This window comes from Hydra viridissima, unplaced genomic scaffold, assembly GCF_058129835.1.
Source record: "Hydra viridissima isolate aposymbiotic clone 2 unplaced genomic scaffold, HvirCarnegie_v1 scaffold_4, whole genome shotgun sequence".
Taxonomy (NCBI): Eukaryota; Metazoa; Cnidaria; class Hydrozoa; order Anthoathecata; family Hydridae; genus Hydra; species Hydra viridissima.
In genome coordinates this window covers 16,223,512-16,236,410 of record NW_028324303.1, presented here as the reverse complement: position 1 = coordinate 16,236,410, position 12,899 = coordinate 16,223,512, and the positions used below count along the sequence as shown (strand labels likewise).

General features: G+C 27.7%; 2 protein-coding genes across 4 annotated transcripts; both read right to left on the bottom strand.

Moving 5' to 3' along the window:
• Positions 1–2,191: 2,191 nt before the first annotated feature.
• LOC145183182 (centromere protein V-like) lies at positions 2,192–2,863 on the bottom strand. Its single transcript, XM_080058514.2, has one exon. It carries the CDS (start codon positions 2,770–2,772, stop codon positions 2,368–2,370), a length of 405 nt encoding a protein of 134 aa, XP_079914640.2. The 5' UTR covers positions 2,773–2,863; the 3' UTR covers positions 2,192–2,367.
• A 270-nt stretch (positions 2,864–3,133) lies between these two features.
• On the bottom strand, positions 3,134–12,162 carry LOC145182902 (conserved oligomeric Golgi complex subunit 2-like). Of its 3 annotated transcripts, XM_090086297.1 has the most exons (16): positions 11,850–12,162; positions 11,614–11,679; positions 11,146–11,226; positions 9,865–9,974; positions 9,549–9,654; positions 7,936–8,376; positions 7,607–7,746; positions 6,197–6,261; positions 6,010–6,122; positions 5,867–5,914; positions 5,654–5,713; positions 5,324–5,399; positions 4,404–4,549; positions 4,051–4,184; positions 3,504–3,696; positions 3,134–3,298 (listed from the first exon to the last, which is right to left on the bottom strand). In XM_090086297.1, the coding sequence occupies exons 1-16, from the start codon at positions 12,087–12,089 to the stop codon at positions 3,206–3,208; spliced, it is 2,112 nt and encodes a 703-aa protein (XP_089942423.1). In that variant the 5' UTR covers positions 12,090–12,162; the 3' UTR covers positions 3,134–3,205. The 3 variants fall into 3 exon arrangements, 2 of the variants coding, with proteins under 2 accessions (XP_089942423.1, XP_089942424.1); XM_090086298.1 differs by lacking the exons at positions 7,607–7,746; positions 7,936–8,376; positions 9,549–9,654; ... (2 more) ...; positions 11,614–11,679; positions 11,850–12,162 and adding an exon at positions 6,913–7,061; XR_016452187.1 differs by lacking the exons at positions 3,134–3,298; positions 3,504–3,696; positions 4,051–4,184; ... (2 more) ...; positions 5,654–5,713; positions 5,867–5,914 and adding an exon at positions 6,913–7,061 and having other exon boundaries at positions 6,006–6,122.
• Between the last annotated feature and the right edge of the window lie 737 nt (positions 12,163–12,899).

Genomic DNA, 12,899 nt, shown 5'->3' with positions numbered 1-12,899 from the left:
TTTGTATAGCTTGAATCATTCAACCGTTGGAAACTTATCTTTTTTGGATTTTGGATGCTCTCCTGTATCAGATATTGATCATGCCTCTCTGGGGTCTTTCTTTTCTCGACCATATTTTCTTATTGTTAACTGCTTCCTAATTCGGTTAACTCTAGATAAATATACCTTACATGTGACAATTTCCTGTTGAGATTTATCTGAAAATTCAATTAAAGTTAATATTTTAGATTTTTTGACTAATTATATTTTTGTGGGATTTTGGTTATTTTATGTAAATTGATCTTTATATTGTTTTACAAGTGTTTTCTGAATCAGATAATGTATTTTCTAACTCAGATAATTATTGCTCCTACTTTGTTAAGATTCTTTTATATACCGAACTGTATCATGCCGCACTCGTGTAAAAATCCCTCTGATATTTTCTGCTACGTTTGTGGTTCAATTCAATTTCATCATAAAGAAACATTATGCAAAATATATCTATTGTATTTCGGATGCTGAGTTGGAAATCAGAGTAAGATTTTGGTATATTATGGTATTTATTTTTTGTGTTTAATTATTCTAACTACTTTTCAATCAGAAGAAAAGCTCAATGCCTTTAATTATTTCAAAGAAATGTAGAGAACCAAAGAAAATAGAACGATTGCTACTTCTGCTTAGTGAATACCTGTGAATTTACTATGAAGAAAAACACAAAAGCCTCTATCCTAATCTGAAATTAGCTCTTAAACCAAATGCAAATGACGAAAACTTTCCGCGAAGCTAAAAGAAGGTATCTTTTGTTGAATCCTAAGACAAATAATGCAAAATGAAAAATCCGAGAAAAGTCTCAATGGATTGAAACTGAATGCATCGAAAGCATTTATTTGGATCTGTGTCAACTTCAGATGGTACTCAGAGTTTAGTCGATGCATATCACAAACTTGACTGCCGTATGTTATTTGAAACTCACTTTCTGCTTTCCCATTTAGGTTCATGAGCAGAGTGATAATAGATCGATGGAAAAGCTATCAAAGGTTTTAGAGTAAATATGTGTTGGCAGGCTGATTTCAAAGAACATAGTTAAATTCTTTCCTTTTAGAATAATCCCATCGAGTTCGGGTATAAGATAGGGATGGTACCATTTGAATGTTATGAGTTTCGTTTAAGTACAACGATATTGGACCTGGTTGTGGGTATTAAACAGAAAATTATTCAAGCACTGAAAGTTGAGAACATTTATCATATGTATTGCTCTTCTAAAAATAGGAAATAATTACATTTTGTTCTGAGTTTGCTTACCAACAAAATTACTTTTGGTGAGGCAAAAAATTGTTTAAAACCAATAGAAGACCAGCATTAGACTCTTATAGTTAGTGGGTGCATGCACTTGTTTCTTCAAGAGGATTATTCTAAGGGACTTTTAAGGATATTCTAAGATATTCTGTGGGTTTTTCATGGATGTATTGCTTCGCACCGCGTTTTCCGTAGTAAGAGATCATGCTCGATGTCGATGATTTTTTCTTGTCAATCATATCAAGTTTGTTGTTGATGGCAAAACATATATCACTGACCATGGAACTGAACTTATTACATGACAGCAGCCGACATCATGGAATTGTCTACATCCTCTGCAGCTTCCCAATACATATGGCGACGAGAAAAATCGATAGGAAAAACTTGAGTGAAGTAATGCCCAGATCAAAACTGTCATGGCCATGACAATTTCAATCTGGCCATTACTTCACTTCTAAATATAAGTAAAAAGGAAAAGAAATAAAAAGATTTTATCTTTTTTTAGATAAAAAAGATAAAATCTTTTTATTTCTTTTCCTTTTTACTTATAAAATGTGACTGTCAGTTAAAACTGACGCTAGCCACATAAGGGTTATATGACCAAGGGCCCCTCAAACTTACCATTTTACTCTTTTTTTTTTTCCTATGTACTTTGTCCAGATTTAGGAAACCTCTTAATTGCAGGACTAATACTCTTAAAATAGTGCCACGGCATTGATTCATAGTCTATTGTGTAACCTGTTGTTGCATGCTAAAAAACATCTTTGGATTTGGAATGATTACCACTTGAAAGAAATGTTAATACTAAAAATTCACAAAAAAACAGGACATTAGAAAAGCAAGATAAAGAAGTGCCCAAATTCAAAAAAGTACAAAAACCAGGAAAATCAGGACGTGGGAGACTTAATCAACTTAGTTTTGTCAAGTTTATCTTAATTTTTGTTCTCATGTAAAAGAATGTAATGTTGATATTATATATATAACTATATTATACTTTTTATTCTAACCCTAACCATAACTTAGGCAATATACAAAAGTATATTGATAAAACTCAATTTTCCAGAGCAAGTTTCTTGTGTTTTCATACTGATTTTATTCCGATATTGCTCGCAGTTGATCACCAACGCTTGTATTCATTTCAAGCTCCCAATTCTTGCCATTAAATGATTGTACTTGAATAGTTATGGAATCCCTTTGGTCTAAGCAATGGGGCATAACTCCTACACCATTAGGATTAGAACGCGGGATGTAAAAACTTTGAACTCCGCATATTTTACAAAACATATGTTTTGCTTGATGAGTATTGTACGTGTATGTCGTCAAGGAGTCTTCACCCCTAAGAAGATTAAACTTGTTTTTCGATACAATAAAGTGAACGTTCTGTTTTTTCTCACATATGCTACAGTTACATTTTATACATAACAAAGGAGAAGACGCCAATACCTCGAACATCACTGCTCCACAATGACAACCGCCAGTGAAAAGTATTTCGTTCATGTTCCACACTCAGGACCAACGAACATAATGTTTATGATGTTCTTCTTGCATCTTAAATAAATGAAATTTTTGCTGAAAATATTAAATTCTAAAAATCTGCCAAATATTCTTGCAATAACTTTTAAAGCTTAATAATGTGTCATGAAAAAAAAGGAAACCTGAATAATTCAAATGATGTTCAATAAAATTCGCAATAATTTTCATACAAGTGAACTATAAAATATATATATTCCATAAATAAAGTGAATAATCCACCGAAAATTGGAAGAAAATTTTTTGTTTATTGATTAGTATAATCTATCATTTGTTGTGCCAACCAAATTGTTTTGAGAAAGTATTAAAAACAAAGAAACAAAAATTCAAAGAACTCAAAGAGTTTCCCCGAGTAAATTTTAACCCTTTCGTGCAATCATACAAAAATAATTTAAAAATATTAATTTTGTTCTGGTGACAGAGCAATGTGGACTACATTCAATAACTTCTGATACGCAGAGAAGCTCTGGGAAGAGATACCTAACAGACTCATCTACAGAAAGAAAAATATATATATATAGTAGTAATAAACTAAATATATATATATATATATATATATATATATATATATATATATATATATATATATATATATATATATATATATATATATATATATATATATATATATATATATATATATATAGTAATGAACTAAAATTGCATAGAAAAGTTCTAGAACATACACGTATATTTACCTGATGTCCAAAGGCTTCGCTGTCTAACAATAACTGTTTTCTTATCTTATTCTCATCCGACATTTCAGTAGAGTTAGCGGCTAAATTAACGTCTGATTGACCACTCGCAGCTTTTCTTTGCTGTTTTAATCTAAGTAAGCTATCTTCGGTTTTGCGAATTGCCGTTAGCAACTCATCAACTATTATATAATACCTATAATATAAGATTTTTATTACTTGTGTTCATGCAAACGAGGCAATCTATAATTGTAAATTAAAAAATGTATTAACACAAAAAAATTGCTCTTTATAAAAATGAGCTTAAAAATGGATGTAACAAAACGATTACACGAGGGAAAATTGCGTACGTATAATCATTTTCCGTTTTATTTATAGTTAAAAGATGTGAAAGTGGACTGAGTAAAACAAACAAAAAAATTTTGAGAAAAAAAAAACAAAAAATAGAATAAACCAGCTTGCTACTTATTTTGACAAAAATCCCCCCCCCCCTCCCGAAAAAAAAAAAAAAAAGCTGGTTTCTATAATTTTTTTTTTAAATAATACATACCTTTCCGAAAGGTTTTCAAGCGAAGCAGACAAAATATCATGTCGCTGGCTTTCTGATAGCATTGTTGCATTTGAAGCAAACTTGCTTAATGGAGTCAGAGCATTCAGTACATACTTTGATGGGTCACAAGGAGGCTAAAATAATGGAACGGTTAGAATATTAAAAAAAAATTGTTAGAGATTTATTTTATAGAAGTACTTGTATTAGCTTATGAAGAAAAAAATTGAAAATATATTTTATATTTAATTGTTTCTATTTAAATTAGAACAAAAAAAATTAGATAAAAAAAAGTAAAAAATGACAAAAAACTAAAATATAAAGAAAAAAATTTTTACAAACAAAATAAAACTCACCTCTTTATTTGTGCGTCTATATAATCTCGGTACGTTCTTCACATTTTCTAATTGTATACTCGCCTGTTGAGTTAACAAAAAAACAAGATGGTTGCTTATTGATTTCAGCTGTGCGCCTAAGAACTCACAACTCTCATCTATTGCTTCTGAAAGAAACATTGGCTTTAGAAATGACTACCCTTTTTAGCCAGTAAATAATGTAATCTAATTAAGCTTAGCAACAGTTATTAAAATTTTTAAAGTGAATTATAGGAAAATTTCAAGAAAAAATAAAAACTACCACAATCTAGCTGGAAAATCAATATGATTTTTAGGCTAAGGTTTAGCCCAAACATAACTATTTAGAATTATTTCTTTTTAGAAAAAATTCTTCTTGAACATGTAGATAAAATGTGTAATTTAATTACAACTTTTGTATATAAAACTTATGTTTAAAGGTGCAGCCATCAAAAAATAAAAATCTAAAAAAACTTCAAGGACTTTTTCAGAATCTCCAAAAGTTCTAAACTTTAGGAAATTTTACATCCCGGGTAAGATAAATTTAATCTTGGATGCTATCTTTAACATCCAAATTACTAAAGGGGAATATTTAAGGTAACTAGGTAATGCCATGTCATTTTTGGGTTGATTTAATGTTTCTTGAAAACTTACAAATAAAAATTTACATAAAAAAAAAAAACAAAAAAAAAAACAAAGCAAATCTCAGCCTAAATATGAAAATATATCAAACAATCAAAAGATTTTAACAACTTGAAAAAATCTAAACTATTAGGGAAACAATTTTCTCTGCATTTTTTCTTTTTTTTTTTTTTTTTACAAGAAAAAATATAAAAACTTAAATTTAATTTTAAATGAAATCAAAACGGTAGAAATATTTTAATACCCTTAAAATTGTTTTTTTAAAAAAGGATTTGTCATACCTTGATAAGATGTTATGTCCGATGGCCCCTCTTCAATAATTTTCTTTGAGATAACTTCTTTGAAATACATTTTAATCTTTTAAAATAAACATAAAATTTAGTTGCTTTTTTTTTTTTTTTGTTATGAAAATATTTTGTACATTGAAGTGAAACTTCAAGCCCTAATTACTAAATATTCAATAAGTAAAGGTAGCAAGAAGAATTTCTAATACAGTTTTTTCAAAATTAAAAATCCCAGAAATACAATTTATACAAATGTAAGTATATAGAACTAGAATATCTCATAAGTATTAGGTGGACATATCTAACCAAGAAATATTTCAAAATTACCTTTGAGATGAAACAGGTTAAATCACCAAGCAAAGTGCACAAATGCTCAAGTGAATTATTCTAACAAACAGTATAAAATTCTAAAATAACTTAATAAGTATGTAAAATGTAATATATACAGAAATTAAAATTAAAAAAAAATCAATTCAAAGTTAAAGAAAACAAAGGTTAATAAGAATAAGCAGATTTAAAATTTTTATGTGAAATACTAACCTCTGGTTGAATCAGACTTTGAACAAATATAGCTAAACGACTTATAATCTAAAAAAAAAAAAAAAAAAAAAACCTTCAGTATTGCAAATACATTTAGACTTACATAATCAAAAAAACAAAAATCTTTTAAAAAGTCTGTAAACCTGCATTGTAAGTTTCCAGAACCTTCCTTTTAACACTGAAATGAACACCTCTTCATCCCAACATCGATTTATGCAACTCCAGGCTGTACCAACTAAATTACTGATGAAGAGATCTAAAAAGTTAAAAGATTTTTCTTGGATTCTTTCTTTAAAAATAGAACTTTTTTAAATTTTATTTTTAACTCACCCACAGATGATTTATCATATGGATTATCCACAGCACTTTCAACTTGGCCTCCAATTTCTTGAAACCTGCAAAATGAAAAGTCTCTGTTTAATTTTCTTATTCAAAGAAGTGAAACTTATCTTAATAACTCTTGAAAATAATTGAATAAAGATTAACCCATTAATACCAGCCATACTCATTTGAGAACACTTAGAAAAAAAAACATCTGTCCAACAATTTTAATGTATGTAATAAATGTAATCTGAACTTCATGGTTTTGCATTATTTGACATTTTTTTATTTGCTAGTTTCCTTTTAGGCATTAATGGATCAAAAATTACTTGGATTGAAATCGTTAATTTTTTTTGACCAACAATAGGTAAAAGAATTTTTCTAAATAAATAACAATAGGTAAAAGAACTTTTTAAATTAATAAATGCACTTATTATTAACAAATATGAACTGATTTCTTATTATGTTTCTCTGTTACCCATACTTACATTATTTCTCTGTTCACTATACTTAATTTTGGTATGTTAAGTCCATTTTAAAATTGTAAAAAGGTTTCCGTGTTAGCGCTTCTTAAAGAATTAGAACCAGGTATTATTAAAGAAAATAAATGAATATAGATTTCTTCCAAATTTTATTCATCTTACATCCTTATTTATCTAAATATTCTTATTTATTTAAATAGCCATGAAAGTATATGCAAATAATCATGAAAACAGTTTTCTTACCATAATGACACTCTCCATCCCATAACTGCTATTTGTATAACTGAGAAGTTTTTTTGAAAATTTACTTTTCTGTTTGCCAAGCTATATCATCAATCCAGATTCTAAGAAGGAGAGTGCCATGATGACAAGATGCAAATTCAAGAGTATATCTAAAATGAACCATGGATATTTGTAACAATTACAACTTAAAGCTCATTTTAACAACTTAGTAGAACAGATCTGTTACTCCCAAACGAATTTAGCATTCAGATTCTACAATTTACAGGTTAACCCATATGAAAAATTATATATTCTTTTCACAAAATGAAATTTTAGAAACTGAGAATCAACATTTTGTATTAAAAGTAACAAAAGCTTTTTTAAATGATCGGAAAAAAATAAAAATTATCCATGGTGATATCTACACATCATGATGATGTTTTTTTAAATAAATTTGATTTTGAAAAGCAACAACTTAAGAAAAACAAACCTTCTCTACCATGACTAATTTAACAGTAAAATAAGCACAGGAGAACTTTACAAAGATTGATTTTTTACTTTTGATTAAACAAGCTTTTTTAAGGGATACAGTGAAGTGGTATAGTATATCATATTGTACCACTGAGACTGCACTACTGTGAACTACAAGAATATCATTAATAAAAAAGCATGTTTTATATGCTGAGAGAATTATTTTCCAAAAATTGAAACTCACCTAATTTGAAAGTAAACTGGCAAACTCCACTTATTCATGAATGATTGGTATGTAGGATGATCACGCAAGTTGTAAAAACTAACTGATGACACGCAGCACTTCTCTAATTCTGCCAAAAAATTCATCATCGCTCTATACCGCTTCAGTTAACCAAAAATACAAATACTATTTAAAACCATTTGCTAAGAAATTTAAAATATAATATTAACATTTGAATATTTATTAAAATTTTTTATTTAAAACTTATTTTAAAACGTATTGAAGCTTTATAAATACCATTAATTTTTATACAAACCTTAAAAAAATTAAAAAAAACTATATATTTTTACCTTGATAAAAATATCCGGGTTGCCAGGTGAAAATATTAATGGCAAATTTTCTTCGAAAGCTTTCTCAATTTCTACCCAAATGCTATTTACTAAGAAATCGAAACTTATTAAAGCTTGCTGCTCTTGCTGCACTTCTGTGATTTCATAAAGCTCTGCAGAAGATAAGTTTAAAACAATACTACAATTCTGTTTTATAAATGCTAAAATATCACTGCATATGTTCTCAATGCCATGTTCATTAAAATAATCTTCATTAACAACACTGCTTATAAATGGTTTGACAAGAATATTTCTAAAAAGATCTTCTGCATGTGATGTTTTATCAATCAAAGCATAAGTTCGCAGTCCTCTTCTAATAAGATCAACTTGTCTGGTTTCAATGCCGAGCTGAAATGAATCTTCTAAAGTCTCTTGCAACTTTGATGTGATTAAAGAAACCCTCTGATTAAAAAAAACAATAACAAACTTATTAAATTCAAAGTAAAAACCCTTTGCAAAGAACTTAACATTTTTTAATAATTTTTGAAATTAAAAATTTCCTTGTTTAACTAATGATTTTCTTATAAATCTCTTTCACTTAAAAAATGCATAAAGAATTTATTTTAGTATAAAAAAAGTAATACACATATATTATACAAAATACAATACCTATTATGTACAACCCTTAGAATTAGTGAAAATGCTAGCAATTTGTGTTTGATGTTCTAAACAAGTAGGCAAAACTGATCTCACCTCAGTAATGAAATCATATGCATTTCATTACATTTGAATATATAGCTAACTAACTTTATTTAAGAAGGTGATATTTTGTTTATTATTATTTAAAAACTCTTTACTTCAAATTAGAAGACCTTTTCTCCACAGAATATTTGGATATACATTTATCTTAAATTTATCTTAACATTTTATCAAAAAGATAGAAATTGCTTTGTTTTGATGCTTTCTCTGATTTAGGATCATATTGAAAAAAATTTATTCAGAGTGTTTTTCAGAACGCTAAAATAACAAAATCAACATAAATCTAAAGTGCTTGAAAGTCATATTTCCAAACTTTTTTTCCAAATTTGTCAATAAAAAAAAAATGAAAACCTTGACAAAACAAACTTAATGCTATTGGTTCTATGTAACTATTTAATACAATTTTCTGTGTCACATTCCATTGATTCTGGAAAAGTGTTTCAAAATTTAAAAAATATGCATTTTTAACACTTGCGCCTACTCATTCAACACCAAAAATTGTGTTGTTGATTACTTTATCCAAAACAATGATTTACTAAGCAAAACATTAATAGTTCCTTACATTACAGTAAAGGTTAATCTAATTAAAATCTTATTACTTATTATTATACATTATAATTACTATATTATACTAATTTTTTGCTGAGCTATTCCATATTAAAGTCATCCTCAAACATGAAAGTTAAGAATAATCTTAGGTGTGTATTTTTGGTCATAACTAAGATTGCAAATTTCATGAAATAAAAGAAATTAAAAATCTTATTGACAGCAATTTGCAGAATTTTGCTTCAAATTAAGACATAAAAAAACTCAACATACTGGTCAAGTAATGAAGAAAAACATGCAAGTCAATTATTGAGAAAAACTTTACATACAGGGCGAATAATTTCAATTATTGGATGTCCTTTTGTTTGATTAACATGAAATTGAAGCTGGTTGAATTCACCAGCAATTCTTTCTAAGTAATGCCCAGGTTGAGTTCTAAAAAGAATAATTTAAAAGTTAAAAAAAACTTATTAGAACTTTAAAACCTTACCTTAACCTACACAGAGTCACACAGTCATACATTTATTTAAAGTTTTTTTGTACTACATAGTTTAAATCAATAATTTTATAATACCAATACTGAAACATTTAAAAGCTCCACTCAGTAATTGATTGTAGTAAAATTACAAAAGAAATGAGGAGAACCTTTCTTCGCTAAAAAGAATTTCAACATCTGGTGATTTTGGATCTGCAGCTAATATCTTCTCTATCTTTTCCACTGAATGAACAAGATTCATCAAATGATTCAAATAGAGCTTAAAATTAGAAGTGCAACTCTTTTAAAAAGGTTTAAAAAATTATGACGGGCTCTTCATATTACATATTTATAACCAAAATAAGATGTTAAAAAAAATGTAGTTATGAACCACTAGAGGTAATTTTTATAAAACAAATGAATTAACTTTAAGGGAGACCAGGGCAATTTGGCTACAAGGGTAAGTGAGCACACTACGTTTAACTTTGGAGTTTTCCACCAGAAATTTCCAAAATTCACATGGAACAATCTCTCTTAACTAATTCATCTTCCAGTGTTGTATCAAGGCTATATGTGCATGTGCATAAAAGTTATAGCAAATTTTGTATTTTTTTACTAATTTTGTAACTTTTGTAACAATATTATTCTTTCGATTTTAAAAAGCAATAGCATTAGCTACAAGTAAACTCGAATAGATCTAGGTGTTGTATGGTTCCTTCTAACCAGTCACATTTTGTGTTTTTTAATATTTCGCGGTTTTAGGGATTTATAAGCCATTTTGTGAGTAAAAAGCTTTTGAAGTTAGTTGGCACAATGATCGCATGGCTAATTGTCAAATGTAGCAACTTACAACTTTTCTCATTAGCTGTAAATTCACTTAAATTATATAACACTACAGATCTACAGACAGAAATTATAAAACAAAAGTAGACAGGCCTGTAAATTCTAAAAATGCTGTTGATGCTATTTTTATAGAAGAAAGGCCTATTTGATCAGCTTAAGGGCAATAAAAGTCAATGTCAAAAAACATTGTTGAAAAAACTATCAAGAGCTTTCATAAAAAAGATGCGCATAAAATAGATGCTTAATGTTGCTAAACTTTTTATGTCTCTTTTTATATAGTGTGTCAACTTACCCTGAAAGTACAGGCAACTTACCCCTGACCGGGGTAAGTTGGCACATATTTTTTTCTTTTTTTGAGGCACTTTTTAGGCCACCAAAGATATATATTTTTAATGTTTGACACTTGAACATGCTTGCCAAATTCATATTCTTTTGAACTGCAATTTGATATCCTCAAAAAAGTTCACCCAGAAATGCACAGAGCTCAAAAACTAAAACTGTAGCCAATTAGCCCCAGTCTCCCCCACATAGATAAAAACAAATGAATTAGCTTTGCATAACTAAAAATTGTAAAATTTATGCTTTAGATCAGTAAATATATAACAAACCTTTTTCTCCCTCACTAGCCTTCTTTTTTCTAACTTTTGTTTAAGGCTCTGAAGCACAGTTAACACTTCATTTTTCACATCCTTAATAAGAATTTTTTTTGCTACTGTAAGACTGTATTTACACTTTACAAATTTACACCACTGTAAAACACAAATTACTTTTGGAAATTTTTTAAGCATATTTATGCAAAACAGTTTTTTAGGCATTTTCCTAGTTCAAAATTAAAATTAAAAGGTAAGTAATTCAAAAGAAAAAAAAAAAGGAAATAAAAAGAATCAAATTAAAAAAATAAATTGTCTGGTTTGTTAACAACTTTCAAATGAGCTTTAAGCTTTTTTTTCTCTAGTTTTCACTAGAAATGTATTTCAAAATAAAATAAAAAACAAAACATTGTCAAGCCAAAACATTTAAGTAAATTTTACTTAACCCAAATAAATCATCAAAAATCATGCAACAAATAAACTTACATTTATTTTACTTTTAATTTCTAAGAGAGGTTCTTTTAAGTTTTCAATGGTTTTATCAGTCCCAATCTACAAAAAAGCAACAACATTTTATTAGTTCTAATTTACAAAAAAAAATCTATAACATTTATAAAAGTAAACACTCTAATTAAATCAATAAACATTCTAATTTTTATCCTAAAAACTATTTATTTAAAGAATTATCAATGCAATTTCATCGATTCTAATCAATAACATACCAAATTTGAAGATAAGCTAACAAAATCAGCATAATCTCTGTTTATGAGCTCAACTAGTGCAAGCTGTATATTTTTATAATGTGTTTCAAGATCCTCACGCAAAGTATTTAAGGGAAAAAGATCCTTGTATTTTGAAACAAACTTGTCAACATTGAAATTTGGGTCCAGAAATTCTTCTTCTTTAAAACATAAACCAGCAGAGGAGGAAACATTCATCAGGTTTGATATGTTGCTTATCATCTTCTAACAAAAATCTTTCATCTTCTAAAATTTTTTTCTACATGCTATCAAAACCAATTGAATAAGTATAATAATTAGATAATTATTTCTAGTTATTGTTAATAAATATGCAACTGCATTGTTCTTTTAAAAGAACATTATGAAACAGAAAACCCTACAATAGATTAGTGTCTCCAAAATAACATGAAATAAAAATAATTTTTTCCTATAATAACATATTTACTGCACTTTCATGGAAGGGTTTTTCAGTTAATGTAAATCAAATAGAGAAAACAGCAATATACGGCTTTACTGCATCATAGATTAAAAATCTTTCAACAGATAACTTTCAAATTCTTAAAAATAAAAAAATCTTAAAACCTCTGATAGCATACTTTGAACTTAAGTGTAACCTAAGGTAATGATCATGCAACACTTGCTTTACTTTGTCTTGCACACAACATTTTTAAAGTTTACAAAATCAAATACTTCACTAGTTTACTCTCAATCAGTTGCAAGTAATTTCAGAGCAAATTTGTGAAAGTAAATATTCAATGAATAAAAAAGGAAAAATATTGGAATTAAGATATTTTTGTAAAAATTAATATACCAAATACCTTTAACACCAATTTAGAAAAATAGTTTTGAGTGAAAATTGTTTTAAAGATTTCAAGTTTATAAAAAAAAATTTATTAAAACAGTAAGAGACTTAAGAAACAGGAAAAGACAAACTCAAACAATACTTAGATTATTATCTACATGAAAGTTCTTTAAAAATTAAAACAGAGAGCCTGAAAAGTATCAAAATTTGATATCTAGTTATTCTTATAT

What these genes read in the sequence shown, in the direction of transcription:
- LOC145183182 (XM_080058514.2), bottom strand. Translation starts at nt 2,772, where the DNA reads ATGAACGAAATACTTTTCACTGGCGGTTGTCATTGTGGAGCAGTGATG.
- LOC145182902 (XM_090086297.1), bottom strand. Translation starts at nt 12,089, where the DNA reads ATGATAAGCAACATATCAAACCTGATGAATGTTTCCTCCTCTGCTGGT. An exon ending in GGCTAGTGAGGGAGAAAAAG is followed by an intron (nt 9,975 to 11,145) that starts GTTTGTTATATA and finishes TCTAATTTTAAG; the next exon opens with CTCTATTTGAATCATTTGAT. An exon ending in TCTGGAAACTTACAATGCAG is followed by an intron (nt 5,915 to 6,009) that starts GTTTACAGACTT and finishes TTTTTTTTTTAG; the next exon opens with ATTATAAGTCGTTTAGCTAT.